We start from the raw sequence: 27,137 nt of genomic DNA, 5'->3' as shown, positions 1-27,137 counted from the left end.
GAGAGGCAGAGTGGGGTTTGCCTGCTCCCAGGCTAGGCTATTGATTGGCTGACCAGGTCAGCTGAATCTGTTCCCCTGACAACCTGGTCCCTAATACATTGGTGTGAATTGGCCTCTGCCACTGGACAATAGGGTCAGGCTGAGGTGGGGGATGGTCACTTCTACTGCAGAGGAAAATAATCACACAGAGTTTGTCTACACGTCCTAGCCAGAGAGAGGGTTCAGTAAGGGTTTACTGATTAAAGTTATATGGTTTTGTACAAGCTACACCTTGAAAAATCCTCTGAAACAAGCATTAGGTAAAGGCTTGGAGGAAGTGAGCAGGCAGAGTGTTAGGTTAGCTGCTGAGGAAAACCTGCCATCTGATTGGAACAGCAGGACAAGTTAACAGGCTCCACAGCTAAATTAGGGTGCTAATAGATGAAGACTGCGCACTGGCCAGTCGCTTAATGTGCACAGTGCAATAGCACCACAGATGAGAGAAGGAGAAAGGGAGGAAAAACAACCAGCTTTCTAAACTACCACAGACTCTCTCACGCACACGTACACATACAGTTGAAGTCAGACCTTTACATACACCTTAGCCAACTACATTTAAACTCAGTTTTTTCACAATTACTGACATTTAATCCTAGTAAAAAATCCCTGTTTTAGGTCAGTTAGGAACACCTCATTATTTTAAGACTGTGAAATGTCAGAATAATAGTAGAGAAAATGATTTATTTCAGCTTTTATTTCTTTCATCACATTCCCAGTGGGTCAGAAGTTTACATACACTCAATTCATATTTGGTAGCATTGCCTTTAAATTGTTTAATTTGGGTCAAACGTTTTGGGTAGCCTTCCACTAGCTTCCCACAATAAGTTGGGTGAATTTTGGGCCATTCCTCCTGACAGAGCTGGTGTAACTGAGTCAGGATTGTAGGCTTCATTGCTCGCACACGCTTTTTTAGATGTGCCCACAAATGTTCTATAGGATTGAGGTCAGGGCTTTGTGATGGCCACTCCAATACCTTGACTTTATTGTCCTTGAGCCATTTTGCCACAACTTTGGAAGTATGCTTGGCGTCATTGTCTATTTGGAAGACCAATTTTTGCCCAAGCTCTAACTTCCTGACTGATGTCTTCAGATGTTGCTTAAATATTTCCACATAATTTTCCATCCTCATGATGCCATCTATTTTGTGAAGTGCACCAGTCCCTCCTGCAGGAAAGCACCCCAACAACATGATGTTGCCACCCCCGTGCTTCACGTTTGGGATGGGATTCTTCAGCTTGCAAGCCTCCCCCTTTCTACTCCAAACATAATGATGGTCATTATGGCTAAACAGTTCTACTTTTGTTTCATCATACCAGAGGAGATTTCTCCCCAAAAATACAATCTTTGTCCCCATGTGCAGTTGCAAACCGTAGTCTGGCTTTTTTATGGCGGTTTTGGAGTAGTGGCTTCTTCTTTGCTGAGCGGCCTTTCAGTTTATGTCGATATAGGACTCGTTTTACTGTGGATATAGATACTTTTGTACCTGTTTCCTCAAGCATCTTCACAAGGTCCTTTGCTGTTGTTCTGGGATTGATTTGCACTCTTCGCACCAAGGTACGTTCATTACTATGTTGGTGTGGTGGCTGCGTGGTCCCATGGTGTTTATACTTGCATACTATTGTTTGTACAGATGAACGTGGTACCTTTAGGCGTTTGGAAATTACTCCCAAGGATGAACCAGACTTGTGAGGTCTTGGCTGATTTCTTTTGATTTTCCCATGATGTCAAGCAGAGGCATTAAGTTTGAAGGTAGGCCTGGAAATACATCCACAGGTACACCTCCAATTGACTCAAATGATGTCAATTAGCCTATCAGAAGCTTCTAAAGCCATGACATCATTTTCTGGAATTTTCCAAGCTGTTTAAAAGGCACAGTCAACTTAGTGTATATAAACTTCTGACCCACTGGAATTGTGATACAGTGAATTATAAGTGAAATAATCTGTCTTTAAACAATTGTTAAAACATTACTTGTGTCATGCACAAATAGATGTCCTAACTGACTTGCCAAAACTATAGTTTGGTTGAAAAACAAGTTTTAATGACTCCAACCTAAGTGTATGTAAACTTCCGACTTCAACTGTACTATTCTCTAATCTCAGAGACACATAGCTACCACCCACAGTTTTCTATTTATCTTTCCCATCACATACCTCTGGCTCTCAGCAATCAGGGCCACATGGACCACTGTGTCATTATCAATGGGACCCTGGAACACAGAGAGAAAGAGATGGGAAAGGTGAACATACTCAACTGCAGGGGAAAATACAAATTCAGTTAATAGTATATAATACAATCACAATAATATACTGAATTGTTATCTCTGGTATAATACATTGCAGTGAAAATTGCTCCGCTTGTAAAGTAAAGCTGTGAATAGGAGATAACGTGTTTTGAGCGAATAAAAGAGTGATGAGAGGTGAACCATGAAACATACCTCACCGTACCCTGTCATTATAGAAGTTTGAACAGTGGTAATCTTTAGAGTGGTTATAAACTACTGATTTTGTAGTAGTTGGGTTGGCCATATTAAATCAGGAGTATCAGTGACCACAATATTCTGGATAGTAGCTCTTATTTCTGGATAACCTGTGTGTTACATGGACCTTTGATATCCCGTTCCCGGGTATCTCTGTATCTGGGAATAAACAGAATATTCCTAATTGAAGTTTGTATGGGTGAAATGGAATAGTAACTGAAATCTGGACACTGACTGTAGGCCTATAACCTCTCACATGTACAGTAATATAATAACTCCTGCAGAATTATGCATTTCTTGCAGTAAAATGCTGGTGTCTCGGGAACAGGAGTGGAGAAATATGATCTCTTTCTTTCAGCATCTCTTGAGAAAATGTGAATGGGTGCATATTGTGTTATCTTTGACGCTTATGCAGCAAACAGACTGTTTTAACCACATACCGTAAAATATGCGCCCAAGATGAAGTGAAGTCTTATTAGAAACGTGTTTCATTGCTTTCTCAGCTTTTCATTTACTTCATTAAAACGGGTTAAACTGATGACAATGGCCATTTTGCACAGGACCAATCTTTCCACTGTTTGAGTTATTGCATTTTCTCCAGGTCCCTAAACCCAATAGAGAACTTTACCGGTGTTAGCTAGATTAGTGCATGCATTCTACATTACTCTGGTGAGCACAACTTTATTTAGTCTTCTAGGGCAACAAGTTATGACAGAAGAAAATCTGCCTATATCTAATTATAGTTGACAAACAAATGTCCTACCAAATGTCGGAAATGATAAGCAGAAGCAGTATAAATTAGGGGTCAATAAATTATGCTAGAATTATTATGGGGAATGGAACTGCGCAGGTGGCCTACTTTTTGAAGTGATTGTTTGATAATCAGATGAAAACATCATCACACTGCGCAGACTGAGAAAAACACCAGTAAACAAAATATGTTTACATGCCACAGTATCCCGTCTAAGATCAGCATATTCCAGGCATCTTACCCTGGTTTCACATAACCGGGATACAAACTTTTTCGGGTTAATGTAAACGGGATATGATGTTTATATGCGTGAACTCAAAAGCAGAATACTGGAGTATCATGAACAATAACAGGATACTGGTGTGTGCATGAAACATTGTCACAGATGCGTCAGAGAAGCAGTGCCTCTGCTTCAGAAGTAAGTTACATGACTAAACCTCACAACTATGGCATAAGGTGAAAGGATTGCATATGATACAACTGCCTGTCATACACCTGTGAATCTTTCAAGGAATCATCTTTCAGGATAGAATGACGTTGATCTAATGATCATGCTTACTTTCTCTTCTATTTGCCGCAATTGCATTTCCGCCTCAGCTCCGCTGAGTCCCGGGAGATGTATTCAGAGATAAGTGATTTGTAAACAGAGTGAATCATATCACTTGAGTTAAATGATTAAAATCCCTGAGCCATTAGAATAGAACATCTTGTGATTCACAGGAGGGGGCTGTTCATCAGAGGCAACGCTCCTTTAGATGACCCGGCGGGAAGCCTGACGCAGGCAGAGAAGAGAAGGCTGGAAGCCATTTTGTTTGGGCGGAAAGAGCAGGCTTTTCTCAACACCCTCGTTATCATTAATCAGAGGAATCCGAGAGAGAGGGGGGGGGGTAAAAGAGGTTCACAGATATCTCTGCTGATTAATTGTGAGCAGCGGCTTCTAAAACACGGCAATGGAAATCATATCTCATTAGCATTCTGCTCCAAAACACAAAGGAACCATTTGAAGAGAGAAAGAAGTAAAGAAAGATAAAAAGAAATGAAGATGTAAATAAAAAAAAACAGAGGGAGAAAAAAATGCTAGATCACCTGTACTCCACACAGAGACACGTGCAAAGCTCTCCCTCGCCCTCCATTTGGTAAATCCGACCACAACTCTATCCTCCTGCTTCCTGCTTACAAGCAGAAATTAAAGCATGAAGCACCAGTGACTCGGTCTATAAAAAAAGTGGTTAGATGAAGCAGACGGTAAACTACAGGACTGTTTTGCTATCACAGACTGGAACATGTTCAGGGATTCTTCCAATGGCATTGAGGAGTACACCACATCAGTCACTGACTTTATCAATAAGTGCATCGAGGACGTCGTCCCCACAGTGACTGTACGTACATACCCCAACCAGAAGCCATGGATTACAGGCAACATTCACACTGAGCTAAAGGGTAGAGATGCCGCTTTCAAGGTGAGGGACTCTAACCTGGAAGCTTACAAGAAATCCCGCTATGCCCTGCGACCAACCATCAAACAGGAAAAGCGTCAATACAGGGATAAGATTGAATCATACTACACCGACGCACGTTGGATGTGGCAGGGCTTGCAAACTTTTACAGACTACAGCCATGAGCTGCCCAGTGACACGAGCCTACCAAACGAGCTAAATCACTTCTATGCTCGCTTTGAGTCAAGCAACACTGAGGCATGCATGTGAACATCAGCTGTTCCGGACGACTGTGTGATCACTCTCGCAGTAGCCGACGTGAGTAAGACCTTTAAACAGGTCGACATACACAAGGCTGCGGGGCCAGACAGATTACCAGGATGTGTGCCCGGGCATGTGCTGACCAGGTGTCTTCACTGACATTTTCAACATGTCCCTGATTGAGTCTGTAATACTAACATGTTTCAAGCAGACCACCATAGTCCCTGTGCCCAAGAACACAAAGGCAACCTGCCTAAATGACTACAGACCCATAGCACTCACGTCCGTAGCCATGAAGTGCTTTGAAAGGCTGGTAATGGCTCACATCAACACCATTATCCCAGAAACCCTAGACCCACTCCAATTTGCATACCGCCCAAACAGATCCACAGATGATGCAATTTCTATTGCACTCCACACTGCCCTTTCCCACCTGGACAAAAGGAACACCTGTGCGACAATGCTATTCATTGACTACAGCTCAGCGTTCAACACCATAGTACCCACAAAGCTCATCACTAAGCTAAGGAACCTGGGACTAAACACCTCCCTCTGCAACTGGATCCTGGATTTCCTGACGGGCCGCCCCCAGGTGGTGAGGGTAGGTAGCAACACATCTGCCACGCTGATCGTCAACACTGGAGCTCCCCAGGGGTGCGTGCTCAGTCCCCTCCTATACTCCCTGTTCACCCATGACTGCATGGCCAGGCACGACTCCAACACCATCATTAAGTTGCAGACGACACAACAGTGGTAGGCCTGATCACCGACAACGATGAGACTGCCTATAGAGGTCAGAGACCTGGCCGGGTGTTGCCAGAATATCAACCTATCCCTCAACGTAACCAAGACTAAGGAGATGATTGTAGACTACAGAAAAAGGAGTACCGACCATGCCCCTATTCTCATCGACGGGGCTGTAGTGGAGCTGGTTGAGAGTTTCAAGTTCCTTGGTGTCCACATCAACAACAAACTACAATGGTCCAAACACCAAGACAGTCGTGAAGAGGGCACGACAAAGCCTATTCCCCCTCAGGAAACTAAAAAGATTTGTCATGGGTCCTGAGATACTCAAAAGGTTCTACAGCTGCACCATCGAGAGCATCCTGACCGGTTGCATCACTGCCTGGTACGGCAGTTGCTCGGCCTCCGACCGCAGGGCACTTCAGAGGGTAGTGCGTAAGGCCCAGTACATCACTGGGGCAAAGCTGCCTGCCATCCAGGACCTCTACACCAGGCGGCGTCAAAGGAAGGCTGGCAGGTGGCAGGTTGGTCAGTCACTGCCTGGCAGGTTGGTCAGCACAAGCTATAAGACTCCTGAACAAGTAACCAAATGGTTACCAGGACTACACTTTAACTATACATTCGTGTACATACTACCTCAATTGGCCCGACCAACCAGTACTCCCGCACATTGGCTAACCAGGCTATCTGCACTGTGTCCCACCACCCGCCAACCCCTCTTTTTCCGCTACTGCTACTCCCTGTTTATCATATATGCATAGTCACTTTAACCATACCTACATGTACATACTACCTCAATAAGCCTGACTAACCGGTGTCTGTATATAGCCTTGCTACTGTTATTTTCAAATGTCTTTTTTACTGTTGTTTTATTTCTTTACATCTTCTGTCTCTCCAGCCCACCACTATACTTCCCTGGCGGGTTAATTAGGTTAAAAGCAACACTTCAATAGGACAGCAGAATGTACTGGAACTTCTTAAAACACTGGATAAGACAGGTCAAGCTTCAATTAACGCCTCATGTTCCTGCATGCTGGCACCTGGCACTGGGCCCTAGGTCCTGGGCCAGGGTCCCCCCAGCTCCCGGGGTAACTGGGGCCATAGCAGATGGAGGGAAAACACACTGAGGACAATACAGCCAGGAAACACTGACCAAGCGTTCTCTCATAACGCCACCTCAATGCTCAGTAAGTGTGTGAACAGACATACTGTATAAACACAAACAAAACACTTAACATTTTGACTGGGGTTAGAGGAATACGTGTATTGGAAGAGATAGAGGGAGAGTTTCTTTTTCCGTATTTGTTTTCTTTTAGAGTAATGATGGTCTTATTTAATAGTGCAGTATATACCCAAGGCTCTACTGTCTGAAGGAGAGCTGAAATATTTACTTCGTCAGACACATTCTCCATATGCTGCTAAAAGTAAAGTAATAACATCAATACATTGAGAGAAACATCAGTCAGAAATATCGCACTAATTGGAATAAACGCTCTTTTACAACTTGTCTAGCTTACTCCTCTCGCATATCAGGCTGATGAAAAGAATGAGTACAATAAATTGCTCCTGAAGAAGAAGACAAAAAGAAACACCTGCAAGTAAAACTGCTCCAATTTAGGTAGGCAATTTGCATTAACAGTAGCTTGTGTCTCAGCATGAGAAATGTGCATCTCAACTAGTAGAAGCCCAGTTGCAAAACAAGCTTATTCAGGAGTGCCACTTCCAGACTGCAAATATAAATGAGTTTAATCTCTGCTTCATTTGAGATTTTCCCAAATTAAAAGCATTGAAATGTGACACAGTGGTGCTGATGGAGGGAGAAGGCCCCTTCAGACTTCTCACACTGCACGCTTGGTACCGACACGTGTCCTCTGCATACAGATTGCGTTTCACACAGTGGAACTTTCCAAGCATTTGGAAAGCACCTTATAGTTCTCAGAGGCATAATCCTGCTTTGCTCACAAATTGTAAGTAACTAAAATATACATATTAGAGGTTGACCGATTAATCGGAATGGCCGATTAATTAGGGCCGATTTCAAGTTTTCATAACAATCGGAAATCTGTATTTTTGGACACCGTTTTGGCCGATTTTTAAAATATTTTTTTCTTTACCCCTTTATTTAATCTTTATTTAACTAGGCAAATCAGTTAAGAACGCATTCTTATTTTCAATGACGGCCTAGTAACGGTGGGTTAACTGCGTTGTTCAGGGGCAGAATGACAGATTTTTACCTTGTCAGCTCGGGGATTCAATCTTGCAACCTTACAGTTAACTAGTCCAACGCTCTAACCACTTGCCTCTCATTGCACTCTACGAGGAGCCTGCCTGTTACGCGAATGCAGTAAGCCAAGGGAAGTTGCTAGCTAGCATTAAACTTATCTTATAATAAACAATCAATCATAATCACCAGTTAACTACACATGGTTGATGATATTACTAGTTTAACTAGCGTTGCATATAATCAATGCGGTGCGTATTCGCGAAAAAGGACTGTCCTTGCTCCAATGTGTACCTAAACATAATTATGACATAACATTGAAGGTTGTGCAATGTAACAGGAATATTTAGACTTATGGATGCCAGATAAAATATGGAACGGTTCCGTATTTCACTGAAAGAATAAACGTCTTGTTTTTGAGATGATAGTTTCCGGATTCGACCATATTAATGACCAAAGGCTCGTATTTCTGTGTGTTATTATGTTGTAATTAAGTATTTGATTTTATAGAGCAGTCTGACTGAGTGGTGGTAGGCACCAGCAGGCTCGTAAGCATTCATTCAAACAGCACTTTTGTGGGTTTTGCCAGCAGCTCTTTGCTGTGCTTCAAGCATTGCGCTGTTTATGATTTCAAGCCCATCAACTCCCGAGATTAGGCTCATGTAACCGATGTGAAATGGCAAGCTAGTTCGCGGGGTGCGCGCTAATAGCGTTTCAAACGTCACTCGCTCTGAGACTTGGAGTAGTTATTCCCATTGCTCTACATGGGTAATGCTGCTTCGAGGGTGGCTGTTGTCGATGTGTTCCTGGTTCGAGCCCAGATAGGGGCGAGGAGAGGGACGGAAGCTATACACGCGAAATACTAAAGTGCCTATAAGAACATCCAATAGTCAAAAGGTTAATGAAATACAAATGGTATAGAGAGAAATAGTCCTATAATATCTACAACCTAAAACTTCTTACCTGAGAATATTGAAGACTCATGTTAAAAGGAACCACCAGCTTTCATATGTTCTCATGTTCTGAGCAAGGAACTTAAACGTTAGCTTTCTTACATGGCACATATTGCACTTTTACTTTCTTCTCCAACACTTTATTTTTGCATTATTTAAACCAAATTGAACATGTTTCATAATTTATTTGAGGCTCAATTGATTTTATTGATGTATTATATTAAGTTAAAATAAGTGTTCATTCAGTATTGTTGTAATTGTCATTATTACAAATACATGAAAAAAAAATACATACATTTAAAAAAAATATTTTTTTACTTTAAATTGTCCGATTAATCGATATCTGCTTTTTTTTGGTCCTCCAATAAATCGGTATCGACGTTGAAAAATCATAATCGGTCGACCTCTAATACACATACTGTAGGCCTATCTCCTCAAAGAAATTGAACTATGAATGTACCCCAATACCTGGTTCAATAGCCTGAAAAAAACACTACTTCAAAAGAATAGTCACTATGTAAATTATGACTATGACTGAATCATTTCACAGAGGAAAACTGTCAATCTAAAAAAATGAAGTAATTGTAATGTTAGCAGATTTCACTTATCTTAGACTCAAAACCAATGTACAAAAACAAGAACTTAAAGATGTGTTACATGGGTTTTGTATAATTCCATTCAGTAGATTTGAAAGTAGCGCTCACGAGCCAAAATGAGTCCCTGAAAATGTTTCGCAATAAACTGTGTACAATACCCTCCATTTATGTTACGTCCTGCAATTCGTAAAATATGTTACACATTTCTAAGTGCTTAAGATCCAGTTCAATCTCTTTAAATACCATAGTATGAAAAACCATAAAAATGTATATTGTATATGGTAGGAAACCGCCAGGAGTCCGATGGGGGGACATTTTGTTTTTTACATATAGTAGCCTGTGTTTCCATCTTTTGTAGCTCCGTTGATAGAGCACGGTGCTTGTAACACCAGGGTATTGGGTTTGATTCCCATTATACTACAGTTTCTGTCCTTTTCTGACACAGCTTGTGAAGACAACAATCTCTCCCAGTCCCATCCCTCCTCTCCCAGTCCCATCCCTCCTCTCCCAGTCCCATCCCTCCTCTCCCAGTCCCATCCCTCCTCTCCCAGTCCCATCCCTCATATCCCAGTCCCATCCCTCATATCCCAGTCCCATCCCTCATATCCCAGTCCCATCCCTCATATCCCAGTCCCATCCCTCATATCCCAGTCCCGTCCCTTCCCTCACCGTCCCATCCCTCCTATCCCAGTCCCATCCCCCTCCTCTCAATATGTCTTCAGTGATTCAGTGCTAGACCCTGCTGAGCCCTTCTGTCCACTGACCCAAGCTAACCAGCTCAAGGTTGCACAGCCCGACAGGGACTGGCCATGGGCCTTCACAGCATCAGTCCAGCACACATTTGCTATAAACACACACGCGACTCTAGACTCTTTCATATACACAGAACATACCAAACATTAGGAACACCTTCCTAATATTTTGTTCTCAATTGAGTGATTTCCTCATATGACCTGCAACTCAGTGAAATCGTTTGAAATTGTTGCAAGTTGTGTTAATATTTTTGTTCAGTATACATAGACACAATCCTATACATACACATGAACGTTCCCATGACACACCAAATAAAATGCACTCTGTTGTTGCTCGCCAAGGCACTAAGACAAAGCTATCTCATAAGCTATCGGCAGTGACGTGCCACACATTGTAAGTGCGCAGACAGCCAAGCAGGAGCCACGTTTTTGATTGTACTTTCTCAAGGTTGCACACTTTATTTCCTTGCATTTAACATTTCCAGGTCGCATGACAAAGGCTGACTTAATGAACTTGGTTTGGGATATGAATGCAACAGTGGCGGTACCGACACCATCACATCACAGAAATTGAAAAGGTGGGGATTGGATTCTTTGCCATGTAATTATGGAGGGATCCTTTGCTGAGAATTTGATTTTCTCTCTCTCTCTCTCTCTCTCTCTCTCTCTATATATATATATATATATATATTAAGTTCAGTCCGCAATCCTTATGACAAAAAAAAAATCTATTTATATTAAGCTGAGCCCTATGAAAGCCTCCTTGAGACTGAGCTTGTCAAACCTGGTGTATTTGATGTAATTCCCATTGAGATTCTGCTGGGGAGACTGGGAGAGATAGGCAGACCCGATTACCAAAGACTATGAACTGTTCTGTATGGGTGCTGCAGCTGCATCACCCAGGGAGCGGACACGCCAGCCCAGACACTCCTGAACATGTACTTGCCATGAAAATGCCGTCGTCTCTCCCCAATACAATAAAGCCCTCTAAGCTGACAGCGCCAGCCCACATTCAAGTACCGTTTTGCCATTATGGATTAAAGTCCTATTAAAATGGGGATGGAAAACGAGACTGACAAGTCACCTACGTGGCAGTAATTGTCATAATAATGTCAAAGCCCTTTTCCCTTTTCCAGCTCGCCACCCACAAGCCGTTTTCTTGTTTGTTTTTAATGCAGTTGGCATGGCAACTGCAGCAGCACGAGCGTGTTAGGAGACCCATATGACTGTGCCATTTAAATGGGGTCTGCTCTGGCACATGTGACTGTCCTGGCTCTAACCCCAGCACAGTGATCATCATGACAGATAATTGATATGCCCAGACAGGGATGATGACACACAACTGTTGTTTTTACCCAAACAGAGACATTTCTGATAAAGGGCACTGGGAGAGGGGGAGAGCACACGATGGGCCACATTCAGCGAGACTCACAAAGAGAATCACATTCAGCAGCATGGAACCCCATGATAAAAGATCAAACTGTGTTTGCCTGGCGAGGCGGTGGTCAACTTTGTAGATGCTTGCCTTTGGAAAGACAATGAAAGCCACATTGGAAGTTATCCTGCTCACAGCTCACTATCCATTAGTGGGCTCCCGAGTGCTTGAGACGTATCACAACCGGCCCATAAGATGGCACACAATTGTCCCAGCATCGTCTGGGTTTGGCCGGTGTAGGCCGTATTTGTAAATAAGAATTTGTTCCAAACCGATTCGCCTAGCTAAATAAAATGTTAAAATAATTTTTAACAAGACATTAAAAAGACATTAATGCAGCTTTGATTTGGGACCGGGGCCTTGTAAAATTGCTAAAGCAGACGCTGTGGTCAACTTTTGAAGTCACGTTAAGTGAGAGATGGCCTACTCGCTGCAGATTCTGGTCACCAGGAAATCTCTCCTGGGCTCTTGCTGTCAGAAGGGAGCCCAACCTTGTTTTACTGTGCTGTCAGAGGGGGGTCCAGCCCTGCTCTACTGTGCTGTCAGAGGGGGGCCCAGCCCTGCTGTACTGAGCTGTCAGAGGGGGGTCCAGCCCTGCTCTACTGTGCTGTCAGAGGGGGGTCCAGCCCTGCTCTACTGTGCTGTCAGAGGGGGGTCCAGCCCTGCTCTACTGTGCTGTCAGAGGGGGGCCCAGCCCTGCAGTACTAAGCTGTCAGAGGGGGGTCCAGCCCTGCTCTACTGTGCTGTCAGAGGGGGGTCCAGCTCTGCTCTACTGTCAGAGGGGGGTCCAGCCCTGCTCTACTGTTCTGTCAGAGGGGGCCCAGCCCTGCTCTACTGTGCTGTCAGAGGGGGTCCAGCTCTGCTCTACTGTCAGAGGGGGGTCCAGCCCTGCTCTACTGTTCTGTCAGAGGGGGGCCCAGCCCTGCTCTACTGTGCTGTCAGAGGGGGGCCCAGCCCTGTTCTACTGTGCTGTCAGAGGGGGGTCCAGCCCTGTTCTACTGTGCTGTCAGAGGGGGGTCCAGCCCTGCTCTACTGTGCTGTCAGAGGGGGGTCCAGCCCTGTTCTACTGTGCTGTCAGAGGGGGGCCCAGCCCTGTTCTACTGTGCTGTCAGAGGGGGGTCCAGCCCTGTTCTACTGTGCTGTCAGAGGGGGGTCCAGCCCTGCTCTACTGTGCTGTCAGAGGGGGGTCCAGCCCTGCTCTACTGTGCTGTCAGAGGGGGGTCCAGCCCTGCTCTACTGTGCTGTCAGAGGGGAGCCCAGCTCTGCTCTACTGTGCTGTCAGCGTGCCATTTGGCAGCCCTGTCCTGCTAATGAATATTATTTATCTTTGGATGCAAGGGAAAAATAACATCCATCTGTTCACAACCATTCAGTATGTCACATCAAAACAGGGAAGAAACATTGTCTGGATAATGCCTATAAAATGGTGTCCTCAGAACAGCCTAATCTATGGCGAATTGAACTCCCTCTAAGGTTTGTTCTACTATGTTAAAACATGCAAATGTAGTCCCTGTGCCCAAGAACACTAAAGTAACCTGCCTAAATGACTACCGACAAGTAGCACTCACGTCTGTAGACATGAAATGCTTTGAAAGGCTGGTCATGGCTCACATCAACACCATTATCCCAGAAACCCTAGACCCACTCCAATTTACATACCGCTCCAACATATCCACAGATGATGCAATCTCTATTGCACTCCACACTGCCCTTTCCCACCTGGACAAAAGGAACACCTATGTGAGAATGAATTAATTGACTGCAGCTCAGCGTTCAACACCATAGTCCTCTCAAAGCTCATCACTAAGCTAAGGACCCTGGGACTAAACACCTCCCTCTGCAACTGGATCCTGGACTTCCTGATGGGTTGCCCCCAGGTGGTAAGGGTAGGTAGCAACACATCCGCCACGCTGATCCTCAACACGTGGACCCCTCAGGGGTGCGTGCTCAGTCCCCCCCTGTACTCCCTGTTCACTCATGACTGCACGGCCAGGCACAACTCAAACACCCTCATTAAATTTGCTGATGACACAAGTGGTAGGCCTGATCATCGACAACAACGAGACAGCCTATAGAGAGGAGGTCAGAGACCTGACCGTGTGATGCGAGGACAACAACCTCTCCCTCAACGTGACCAAGACAAAGGAGATGATTGTGTACTATAGGAAAAGGAGGACCGAGCATGGCCCCATTCTCATCGACGGGCGGAGCAGGTTGAGAGTTAAGTTCCTTGGCGTCCACATCACCAACAAACTAACATGGTCCAAGCACACCAAGACAGTCGTGAAGAGGGCATGACAAAACTTATTCCCCCCCCAGGAGACTGAAAAGATTTGGCATGGGTCCTCAGATCCTCAAAAGGCTTTACAGCTGCATCATCAAGAGCATCCTGGCTGCATTACTACGTGGTATGGCAACTGCTCGGCCTCGCCTCCAACCGCAAGGCACTACAGAGGGTAGTGCGTACGGCCCATTACATCACCGGGGCCAAGCTTCCTGCCATCCAGGACCACTATACCAGGCGGTCAGAGGAAGACCCTAAAAATTGTCAAAGACTCCAGCCACCCTAGTCATAGACTGTTCTCTCTGCTACCGCATGGCAAGCGGTACCGGAGCCCCAAGTCTAGGTCTAAGAGGCTTCTAAACAGCTTTTACCCCCAAGCCATAAGACTCCTGTACAGCTAATCAAATGGCTACCCAGACTATTTGCATAAAACATTGTTGGTTAAGGGCTTGTAAGTAAGCATTTCACAGTAAGGTCTACACCTGTTGTATTTGGTGCATGTGACAAATACAATTTGAATACATTTTCCTTTGTTCTACAATGGATCTGAGAAGCCTTTCCCTTCATATGGTGACACAAAACAAACCTGTAGCATGGAACCCAGAATGCAGAAAAGGTATGAGCAAGGGGTTTAGAGTTTGACTTTCAAAAGCCTGGAAAGTTGGAAAAAGACATTCTGGGTTACTGTCGGGACTGTAAAATTAATTCCCCAACATCATTGTGCATTTAGTAGAGACACTAAAATCGACAACCTCAAATGGGTACCATGTTGCGCCTCTCTTTCTCTGAGGGGGCTTCTTTGTGGCTCATACCGTGATGGCCAATTGAAGCCCTCTCACCTTCAGACCTTATCACAGATGCAGGGCTGAGTGACAGCGCAGTGCTTTGGACATTTTCCATTAACCTTGTTCTGTGGCTCACAGAATCACTCAGTTAAAGAGAGAGCCGTTTCTGTTATGGGGACTAGAGCTATAAGGAATTGGCTGCCAGAGAGCAACTGTACAGTAAACGCATCCGATACTGTGACTAGGTGTGTGTGTGATGAGAGTATGTGTATGCGTGTAGAAAAGAGAGCGAAAGAAAAGAGAAATGACTTGTACTTATCTGCTCATTTCATTGGTGATGGATGAGGCGAGTTCCCACACAAAGTAAAGCCCTTTTGAGGTTACATAAAACTAAAATGAATTATTATGTGTTTGAATGTGTCTTTGCGTGTATTTGCGTTCATATGTGTCCTTCTTTGACTCAGTATTATGGTAGTGAAAATGTGTCTGATTAGCTAATCTGGTGTATACTTGTGTATTACATGTTTGCTGGGCTTTGATGGTCTGTGTGTGTTTGTGAGTGGGTGGGTGTATATTTTAAGGCATATGGCTTAATGATATCTCCTCTCTGGCTTTTGTTCTGTGTTTATTTGGAGAGTGTTTCCTGAAACTCCCTGGGGTGTCTTTGATCTGACTCAACCTCTGAGCCGAGCAAACGCGTCGCTTCTCATGTGGAACAAACCACAGTCAAGGAGCATTCATTTCACATTCTCATCTTTTACGCTACTGCTACTCTCTGTTTATCATATATGCATAGTCACTTTAACCATACCTACACGTACATACTACCTCAATTAGCACGACAAACCGGTGAATGTAAATAGCCTCGCTACTGTACTGTTATAGCCTCGCTACTGTACTGTTATAGCCTCGCTACTGTACTGTTATAGCCTCGCTACTGTACTGTTATAGCCTCGCTACTGTACTGTTATAGCCTCGCTACTGTACTGTTATAGCCTCGCTATTGTACTGTTATAGCCTCGCTACTGTACTGTTATAGCCTCGCTACTGTACTGTTATAGCCTCGCTACTGTACTGTTATAGCCTCGCTACTGTACTGTTATAGCCTCGCTACTGTACTGTTATAGCCTCGCTATTGTACAGTATATAGCCTCGCTACTGTACTGTTATAGCCTCGCTATTGTACAGTATATAGCCTCGTTACTGTACTGTTATAGCCTCGCTACTGTACTGTTATAGCCTCGCTACTGTACCTGTACTGTTATAGCCTCGTTACTGTACAGTATATAGCCTCGTTACTGTACTGTTATAGCCTCGCTACTGTACTGTTATAGCCTCGCTACTGTACTGTTATAGCCTCGCTACTGTACTGTTATAGCCTCGCTACTGTACTGTTATAGCCTCAAACTGTACTGTTATAGCCTCGCTACTGTACTGTTATAGCCTCGCTACTGTACTGTTATAGCCTCGCTATTGTACTGTTATAGCCTCACTACTGTACTGTTATAGCTTTGCTACTGTACTGTTATAGCCTCGCTACTGTACTGTTATAGCGTCACTACTGTACTGTTATAGGCTTAAACTGTACTGTTATAGCCTCGCTACTGTACAGTTATAGCCTCGCTACTGTACTGTTATAGCCTCGCTACTGTACTGTTATAGCCTCGCTACTGTACTGTTATAGCCTCGCTACTGTACTGTTATAGCCTCGCTACTGTACTGTTATAGCCTCGCTACTGTACTGTTATAGCCTCGCTACTGTACTGTTATAGCCTCGCTACTGTACTGTTATAGCCTCGCTACTGTACTGTTATAGCCTCGCTACTGTACTGTTATAGCCTCGCTACTGTACTGTTATAGCCTCGCTACTGTACAGTAATAGCCTCGCTACTGTACTGTTATAGCCTCGCTACTGTACTGTTATAGCCTCGCTACTGTACTGTTATAGCCTCGCTATTGTACAGTATATAGCCTCGCTACTGTACTGTTATAGCCTCGCTACTGTACTGTTATAGCCTCGCTATTGTACAGTATATAGCCTCGCTACTGTACTGTTATAGCCTCGCTACTGTACTGTTATAGCCTCGCTACTGTACAGTATATAGCCTCGTTACTGTACAGTATATAGCCTCGTTACTGTACTGTTAGCCTCGCTACTGTACTGTTATAGCCTCGCTACTGTACTGTTATAGCCTCGCTACTGTACTGTTATAGCCTCGCTACTGTACTGTTATAGCCTCAAACTGTACTGTTATAGCCTCGCTACTGTACTGTTATAGCGTCACTACTGTACTGTTATAGGCTTAAACTGTACTGTTATAGCCTCGCTACTGTACTGTTATAGCCTCAAACTGTACTGTTATAGCCTCGCTACTGTACTGTTATAGCGTCACTACTGTACTGTTATAGGCTTAAACTGTACTGTTATAGCCTCGCTACTGTACTGTTATAGCCTCGCTACTGTACTGTTATAGCTTCGCTACTGTACTGTTATAGCCTCGCTACTGTACTGTTATAGCCTCGCTACTGTACTGTTATAGCCTCAAACTGTACTGTTATAGCCTCGCTACTGTACTGTTATAGCCTCACTACTGTACTGTTATAGCCTCACTACTGTACTGTTATAGCCTCACTACTGTACTGTTATAGACTCACTACTGTACTGTTATAGCCTCACTACTGTACTGTTATAGCCTCACTACTGTACTGTTATAGCCTTGCTACTGTACTGTTATAGCCTCACCACTGTAGTGTTATAGCCTCGCTACTGTACTGTTATAGCCTCGCTACTGTACAGTATATAGCCTCGCTACTGTACTGTTATAGCCTCGCTACTGTACTGTTATAGCCTCGCTACTGTACTGTTATAGCCTCGCTACTGTACTGTTATAGCCTCACTACTGTACTGTTATAGCCTCACTACTGTACTGTTATAGCCTCGCTACTGTACTGTTATAGCCTCACTACTGTACTGTTATAGCCTCACTACTGTACTGTTATAGCCTCACTACTGTACTGTTATAGCCTCACTACTGTACTGTTATAGCCTCACTACTGTACTGTTATAGCCTCACTACTGTTATTTTTCTGTCTTTTCACTGTTTTTTTTTTATTTCTTTACTTATCTATTGTTCACTTAATACCTATTTTTTACTTAAAAATTGCACTGTCGGTTAGGGCCTGTAAGTAAGCATTTCACTGCAAGGTAACACCTGTTGTATTCGGCGCACGTGACAAATAAACTTGGATTTGATTTAATGGTTTCTAAATACTAAACTACCCAGATACACACACAGAGAGATATGGGTCTAATGCTTACTGGGCCTGACATTCTGGGAAGTGCATAAAATCTATACACCACCAAAAATAATGTACTATTTGTATTGGTTAATAACAATTTAACACACAGTATACGGGCTCTGGGAATTCCATGACGTTTCAATTCAGAGCTGCTGAGCATACAAAATTGCACTATATTCTTCGTAATATGTAGAGCACTAACGTTACATAAATAAGACGTGTACTATGTGAATCCCATTCTCTCGTGAATTATCTAGAAGTTCTCAGGGCATCACCTTGATTTGTTACCACATTACACATGTTAATGCATAGCATCGGGCTTGCTGACCTGCCCAATCTAAATGTAAACCCACTCGTCATTCTAATGTAGTGTTGATGTGTGTTATTCTATTCGCAGCACAGCAGAATCTAGCTGCACTGCCCTCTTCCATTCGGGAAAATTTTAGCAGGTCCAGTCTAATGTATCATGGAATGGTCTTATGTAGAGTGTGACACTAAGTGCATTGCAGACATGATGATGCAAAGTTCAGAGAAATGGGAACACAAATCAACCGTAGACTTCCATGTGAAAGCGCAGCGCGCCCACGCACGCAGGCGACGCCCCCCACAGACCAAAGGGTTAGTGATGTAAAGGCAACGAGACAGCCGCTCCACGCGCTTGTGTACATTACGCAATCCCCTCCCATCGTGCCCTCTTCCCCCGTTCCGCAGAGAAAGGCTTGAGACGGTACTGTCGCGCCAACCGCTCCAGGGTGAGCTGCTTAGCTGAGCATTTGCATCATGAATAAAAAAACAAACCTGCTTTTCCACTGAGGTGAGATAGACTGTAGATTCCTGCAGGAGGAAAGGTACACTGAAGATAAATTATGTAGACTCCTGATCTCTCTCCCTCCCATTGATTTTTACCTCTCTTTTGAGCCTTGAGCATTTCAACACAGGTTTGGAATAACACATCAAAGTTTGTCCTAGAAAATCCGAACTTGACATCCGAATCAATGATATATAGAATGAAGCAGACTCATGTATACACGCAGAGGGGGTATAGTAGTCTGCAGTAGTTCCCTTATAGCAGGATAATTATTTAAGCAATTCTATATATCATTGATTTGGATGTCAAGTTCTGATCGCCAACATCATTCGAACAGTAAACAAGTTATTTTGATTCATACCCTTGGTATATTGTCTACACATGGCTGGAATGCTGTTTCAGCCAATCAGCATCCAAGACGCAAACTACACGGTTTCTAAAGTGAATTATAGCAGAGAGGAAGAGGCGAAGCGAGAGGCTTTACTCCGCCCAAACTCTGTCCACATTAAGCAGATCATTAGTTATTAAGCAAGTGAGGAGTTTTTGAATGTGGGGCAATGAGAGAGGGTAGAATTTAGTCAAGTTAAAAATGAGACGTGACGCTTATTTGATCTAATAGAAGTTTTGAAATGTTAAGAGTGTACTGATATACACTGAGTGTACAAAACATTACGAACACCTTCCTAATACTGAGTTGCACCCCTCCCCCCTTTGCTCTCAGAACAACCTCAATTCGTCAGGGCATGGATTCTACAAGGCGTCGAAAGCGTTCCACAGGGATGCTGGCCCATGTTAACTCCAATGCTTCCCACAGTTGTGTCAAGTTGGTTGGATGTCCTTTGGGTGGTGGATCATTCTTGATACACGGGAAACTGTTGAGCATGTAAAACACTTTATATTTGAGTTGTCACTGTTGAAATTCGAGGCCATCTATGCATATTCATGAGGCTAAGCACTCACTCTCCATTGGTTACAAGCGGTTGACGTCAACACTCGTCATCGAATATTTTTTTTAAAGTATTCAAATAACCAGATGTATCAACCAATTCAAAGTGAGAAACAAGCGGGAGCTTGACAGCCTGCCATTCTGATCTGTGGACAACGAATCCCATTGTTAAGGCGGAGACACAAGCATCTTGTCATTATATCTAGTATCTCTGATTGTAGTGATGGCCGAGGACGGCTGATCATAGGATGGTCACATGGGAATGGGAGTCTAACCTGATTGGAGTATCTCATGCTGACGTTCCTCTGATCCTGTCGGGGTACGTAGCGTTTGATGGGGTCGATGTCTTGGGGGCTGATCAGCTCATCCACTGGAAAAGAGACATGGCAGAATGGAGGGGTGAACACACAGAGAGCACACTACAGGTTCCAACTGATACACTGGACATAGAAGGTATTTGACAGTGAGGTGAGGTCAGTGAAGAGAAGACAGACAGAGAGACTGACCCAGCAGCCTGGCGATGTTGAAGAGGGCCTGGCCCCACAGGAACAGCATGCCATCTTGGCCCGTGTTGGCAGGGAAACGCTTCTGGCTCCCGTGCTTCTTCTGCTCCGCCACCACAAAGTCGGCAGGTACGCGGTAGTACTTCGGGATGACAGCATGGCCTGATCCACGACACACAGGACGGAAATAGATACACTTTACGGTGCGGGGTGATTACAAACATGTCGAATAGAAGGCACTAATGGAATTTCCAGGAGGTTGATACATAGAAAGGAGTGCAGTGTATGTGTCTGCTGCTCAGGAGAAAGGAGTGCAGTGTATGTGTCTGCTGATCAGGAGAAAGGAGTGCAGTGTATGTGTCTGCTGCTCAGGAGAAAGGAGTGCAGTGTATGTGTCTGCTGCTCAGGAGAAAGGAGTGGGAGTTATCTATTCAAAGGTATCTTAGCAGACACACGTGAAGAAATGTCAAAATTTCCAAGATGGAACGCACCGGGAGTACAATATTTTCTCTGCATAACAAACGCAAAGACAACACAAAGCCAAAGGAGGTGACAACTCTGTCTGCAACCACTGAGAAGTATTCCTGAAGCAACATGCATCCTTCAGAGGCTATTGGCTCCTGAGTCTTTTAATGTGGTTTCTTAACTGAGGAAAAATACAGCTTTGTGTGAAGGCTGATATAAAAACGGGCTCCTTGAAATATGAGAACAGCGTTCGTGCACTCAGCATGTGGGAGATTAATATGGATATTGTATTAAGTGTAATATGAAAATAACAGTAATCTTCACAACCAAAATGTATGTGCATTTCTCAAAGACCCACGGATGCCAGCATGAATGTGTATGTGAGAGGGACTAAGTGTTTCCCCTATATTGATTTAGCAGCGGTGGCCCACCACTGCTGAATTGTTGCCACCGCCGCAAAAAAAATTGGATGTCATTTTTTGCAATATAAATATTATATATATAAGATTATATATATATATAAGAACACAGATCCCTGACGGAGGAGAAAACTCACCATCATAAGATTGAAAGATGATAGGCGTTAACAGGTCTTGGTATTCTTTGACTTGGGCGTTGTTCCCCCTGAAAACTCCTGGAAATCAAATACAGACAATAAAATGGCAAAAAAGTGTCAGATATTCAAGTTCTATGTAGCCCAATACTCAACTCAAATCAAATGTTATGCCAAATATAACAGGTGTACACCTTACAGTGAAATGCTTACTTACAAGCCCTTAACCAAAAATGCAGTTAAGAAAGTATTTATTAAAATAAACTGAAGTAAAAAATAAATAAAATGAAAATGAAAAAAAACAAAAAATAATAATAATTCACGTTATTATATTAACATCACATACCATCAATCATCATGAAGATGAAAAATATGGGAAACTCGCATTCAATGCCATCAAAAAGCTGAAAGAGAAGAGAACATTTGATTTTCATAAAAGTGTCTTTGAAGAAATGAAAAAGCCATAACACAGAGGTCACTAGTTTCCTAACCTGAAAGAGAAATACACATGGTGCATTCATCTCTAAATCTATCGCTGTGTGTCAGTGGATGCATATGGATTACAATGAAAAATGCTCAGACACCAACAATACTTTTCGTCAGCTTTTATAATGAATGCAGCAAGTAGCAAGTGATGGCCTGTCCCAAAACACACACTTAACACACCTGTTAACAGGTGACGACTGGTGAGTTTGTTTTCCAATTGTAACAGTTTAACAGAGGCAAAAACACTTACTTCTGAGATGCTATCGGAGTCCCAGCCAACCAGAAACGACATTAAATAGCTTTAGACGTCTCCCCTCAACACCCACCCCTCTGCCCATAAATCATCTGGGGTTGAAATGAAAAAAAAAAAAAATAGCCAAATGTAGACACGTTTGTAAAGCAAAACAGCAATTGATTCATTTCAATAATTCCAAAGAGAAATTTCAACAGTAAGTGTGAGGATGTAATAAGTCTTCAGTCCTTTTGTTGTTGTTGGTATTAATAATTTGTCAAATGGTGTCCTTGGTTCTATTTTCGTGTAGCATTCACAAACCAAAGGTAACATATATAATTTCAACTTAGTGGATCAATTACCCGAGGACACACTAAAAGAACACTGAATGAAACAGACCCAAGGATATATCTGCATTACAGAACAACCCTTCTTCAAATTGACTAGCTCTCAGTCACCTAAGGGCTCTTTTTGGGACCAAAGCAGCACCTCACTTTCGTGATATGCCTGGCTTCCCTGCCTTCTGAGAGAGGAGCACAACATCTCCCAACCCTCCTGAAACGTAATTAAGACTTTGTTATCGCCGTCTCCCATCTCTGCAGACAATCTCCATGGCAATAGGAGATAAGAGAGAGAGAGAGTACAACATAATGAAATAAAGGCTGTTAATTGGAACGGTCACACATCATTTCCCGGCCTGTAGTTTGGTTGTTATAGCAGAGATGACAGGGACTGTTTCAGCCATCACTCCATCAAATCAAAAGAATCTAACATATGATTCCCACAACCATCTCTATTCTCCATCTGTATTCTTGTATTCTGTTATCAGCTTTACCAAAGCTATGTTGCATACCATACTGTGAGTTGTTCGTCATTGCTCAAGGGTTAGGATGACACAGCTGGGTTACGCTGTGTGTGTGTGTGTGTGTGTGTGTGTGTGTGTGTGTGTGTGTGTGTGTGTGTGTGTGTGTGTGTGTGTGTGTGTGTGTGTTTACTTGCCTCTGTGCCAGTAGAGAGAGATAAGGTACAAAATGGTGGAGATATTTAATAAAAATGCTACAGGGGTGGAGAGACCAATCACTGAGGCCTACTTGGGCAGTAAACACCAGCTATCCCAGGAGCTTTCTGCCTCAGCTATTCCACAGACTGTAAAACTCTATATTGTTCGACAGGATGCCCTCCTTCACTTGTAATAGGTAACATTGCAGGATTTCAGAATTCTTAACAAGTTATGCGTTTTCAAATTGAATAAACCTGCAATCAATGCCTTCCCACCTGAAACAGCATATTGCAGATAAAGAATATGATGTACAACTTCCCTTGTGATCCAATACACTCACATGTGACTTCTAGCTTTTTGAGTGGGCAGCAAGAAGAGGTTGTGCATGTGCAGAGAACCATACAATCCTGGAATGTTATGTAATGGCCTACTGCATTACTTACCGTAATGGATGAGATTTCAAAATGATTTATCACATGAGGCATTTTATAGTGTAATATCCAGCTTCCAATTAAGAAATGGGTTGACTGGGACCTGTTGATTGCACCTACTCTACATCCTATAATGAAACTTTAAAGTTTAGTGGCTCAGATTATTCCCATATTACCTCCCTTTGTGTTTCCCCCTGTTGAATCCAAGCTCATTAATTCTGGGAGGTCAGTGCTGCGGCTAATGCAATGATTTGCTCAGTGTTAAGTAGCTGCCCTGCTCCAAATTCACACTCTGCAGGCACAGCAGCTAATCCTGACGTTAATATGCCTTCAGTTGGGATTTATCAACAGCAGAGCAGACACAATTGTGTGGCTTTTGTCGTAGGAAAACAAAAAACTGGGTTAACCCTTTACACTCGTATCCACATACGGGTTGACAATGGTAGATTTGGGCACTGATAAGTGTCTCAATTGGAACGCTGTGGTAGCCTAGTGGTTAGAGCGTCGAGCCAGTAACCGAAAGGATGCTGGATCGAATCCCTGAGCTGACAAGGTAAAAATCTGTTGTTCTGCCCTCGAGCAAGGCTTTCGGTTACTGACCTAATGCTCTACCACAGCCACTGTGTTCCAAGGCAGTTATTTGACTGTACGTTTGTTTATGTGTAACTCTGTGTTGTTTTTGTCGCACTGCTTTGCTTCATCTTGGCCAGGTCGCAGTTGTAAATTAGAACTTGTTCTCAACTGGCCTACCTGGTTAAATAAAAGGTGAAATAAAAATATATATACTTTAAAAAAACACTGTTACCAGGGAGCCGAAGACATGGATGTTGATTATGGCAGCCCCCCGCACCGCTCTGATTCAGAGGGTTTGGGTTAAATGCGGAAGACACATTTCAGTTGAACGCATTCAGTTGTACAACTGACTAGGTATCCCCCTTTCCCTTACAGTAACATGCTATCAATTACGTCGGAGCTCAGTGTCTTCACAGAGCAGAATGGGTTTTGACTGACAGCAGTTCTGAACTTGAGCACTGAACACAACAAGAAGTTGCCTCATCGCTCCCGCTAAATTGGGCTATTTTGGCAAACGGTGTTGTCCGAGTGAGGGAAATTGTGTAAATTACGAGGACTCTATGCATTTTTACAGATGAGACGTTGAGAATTATAAGAATTACCGCTTTGATGTCAAGACAGGCAATCCAAAACACCTCCGAGTCCACTTCACATTTCCATCTCATAAAACTCATGTAATATGTAGTGTCAACATTTGATGTGCAGTTAGAAGAAGACGTGGTGTTATATCCTGGGTTGTCCTGAACAGAATGATCCTGTTTGTTGTTTTGTGAAGAAACTTTGCCCGCGGACCACGCATCCCGCGTCTCCATTCAATGCACACCAAAATGCCCATCTGCTTCTCTGAATTCCCTAGTATTTGTAGTGAAAGCCTAAGACTCTAAGATCATATTTTATAATTTAGCTTTGTCAGTAGAACAAGCTTTCAAATGATGCCAACCTGACCCAGATTGCGATGTATAATGGATCGCAATTGTGTAAAGGCGGGTGGGGATGCAGGGCTGTGCTCCAAAGAAAACAACTAACAAGTGTGCTTGTTCTAGCTCCTTAACGGCACACAGCTGGGAGAGATCAAAATAGCACCTTATAGTTGAAGACTCTTCTTTGAGTCATAAAAGTGCATTGAAATTACTTAGGAACTGTGTAGACTTTGGAGAGGTGTGTCCCCACTTGGAAACACGTTAGACCTCTCACTCAAACCCTTGTCAAATTCTCAAAAGAATCTTCATGTTACTGAATGTATCCAGAGTATTTTCAGATGTGTTATGAACAAATGCAGCGAAAAGTACAGTAAATATCAAATGAACATAAAATCAAGTGTAATGTTTGGATTCACTCGTGTCAGGTGAACTGTTGTGTCCTCACCTTTAGTCTAATCATTTTCCCATCATTTCCTGTTCCCTTCTAATTGCTGTCATTGTTACAGTCCCTGGCGGCGTAGTGTGTTACTGATGGTAGGCTTTGTTACTTTGGTCCCAGCTCTCTGCAGGTCATTCACTAGGTCCCCCCCGTGTGGTTCTGGGATTTTTGCTCACCGTTCTTGTGATCATTTTGACCCCACGGTGTGAGATCTTGCGTGGAGCCCCAGATCGAGGGAGATTATCAGTGGTCTTGTGTGCCACTACTGTAGCTCAGTTGGTAGAGCATGGCGCTTGTAACGCCAGGGTAGTGGGTTCGATTCCCGGGACCACCCATACGTAGAATGTATGCACACATGACTGTAAGTCGCTTTGGATAAAAGCGTCTGCTAAATGGCATATATTATTATTATTATTATATTATTTCCTAATAATTGCTCCCACAGTTGATTTCTTCAAACCAAGCTGCTTACCTATTGCAGATTCAGTCTTCCCAGCCTGGTGCAGGTCTACAATTTTGTTTCTGGTGTCCTTTGACAGCTCTTTGGTCTTGGCCATAGTGGAGTTTGGAGTGTGACTGTTTGAGGTTGTGGACAGGTGTATTTTATACTGATAACAAGTTCAAACAGGTGCCATTAATACAGCTAACGAGTGGAGGACAGAGGAGCCTCTTAAAGAAGAAGTTACAGGTCTGTGAGAGCCAGAAATCTTGCTTGTTTGTAGGTGACCAAATACTTATTTTCCACCATAATTTGCAACTAAATTAATTCAAAATCCTACCATGTGATTTTCTGGATTTTTTTTCTCATTTTGTCTGTCATAGTTAAAGTGTACCTATGATGAAAATTACAGGCCTCTCTCATCTTTTTAAGTGGGAGAACTTGCACAATTGGTGGCTGACTAAATACTTTTTTGCCCCACTGTATGCATATATGCTTTCCATATTTCTTATGTAAGAAACATTTCAATTTAGCCCTATCCATAATAGGCCAATTCCCATGAGTGTAAGGGGTTTTAAGAGCTGAAATGGAAAAAGTCAAGTCACTGTAGCACATGTTAGTCATCACAATCAGTCTGTAGGGTTGGCTTTTAAACTAAACCACAGACCTTCATCTCAGCCGGTTTGTAGTGTCTCCTGTTCTTGTCCTCATTGGCGGTCCTGTAGCCGTCACGCAGGAAGCGCTTGAAGCCATACTTCCCCTTTAGCTTGCGCACCACCTTGTCCAGGGTCTGACTGTAGAGGGCGTCGTCATCCACAGCGAACGCAGGGTAGCTGATGCAGGGCAGGAGGGCAGCGTCCGTATTCTGTATTGGGGTTCAAAGGGGGTTTCAAAATGTGTAACATTTAAACAGATGCCAGATTTGGATAATTTCTTAAGTAAACCCTTCACCCCCATGTGCCAGCTGTCTCCAGGCAGTTAGTAAAGGGTTAAGAGACTAAGGGACCCACTCTCTCTCTCTCTGCTAATGGCCACTTTTCAACATTAAAGAGGCTGACATTTAATAACATATTAGTCAGAAACTCATATATATAATTAAGATGCTCAACGTTTTACTTGCATAAGCCTTGTACTGTACTCCCTTCATCCCTTCACCTCCTTCCTCCACAGCCTCTCTCTCACTCCATCCCCACCTCTCTCTCACTCCATCCCCACCTCTCTCTCACTCCATCCCCACCTCTCTCTCCCATTAGCCCACGTTGTAGCTCCAATGCATTTCTTCCATTTACCCTAATTAATCAAATTC

At 43.4% G+C, this 27,137-nt stretch overlaps 1 protein-coding gene across 3 annotated transcripts in view; it reads right to left on the bottom strand.

The window, feature by feature from the left end:
• Nucleotides 1-27,137, bottom strand: part of LOC118393748 (phosphorylase b kinase regulatory subunit beta-like) — an 83,721-nt gene that overhangs the window by 20,443 nt on the left and 36,141 nt on the right. For all 3 annotated transcript variants that reach the window (XM_035786788.2, XM_035786787.2, XM_035786789.2), the window contains 6 exons: nt 26,499-26,696; nt 21,658-21,715; nt 21,315-21,392; nt 20,297-20,455; nt 20,066-20,160; nt 2,193-2,248 (listed from right to left, as the gene is read on the bottom strand). In XM_035786788.2, the coding sequence (XP_035642681.1) occupies nt 2,193-2,248; nt 20,066-20,160; nt 20,297-20,455; nt 21,315-21,392; nt 21,658-21,715; nt 26,499-26,696 (644 nt within the window). The remainder of the gene's footprint in view (nt 1-2,192; nt 2,249-20,065; nt 20,161-20,296; nt 20,456-21,314; nt 21,393-21,657; nt 21,716-26,498; nt 26,697-27,137) is intronic.

This window comes from Oncorhynchus keta, chromosome 14 (genome assembly GCF_023373465.1).
Source record: "Oncorhynchus keta strain PuntledgeMale-10-30-2019 chromosome 14, Oket_V2, whole genome shotgun sequence".
Classification (NCBI taxonomy): Eukaryota; Metazoa; Chordata; class Actinopteri; order Salmoniformes; family Salmonidae; genus Oncorhynchus; species Oncorhynchus keta.
This window is presented reverse-complemented; position numbering and strand designations above follow the sequence as displayed.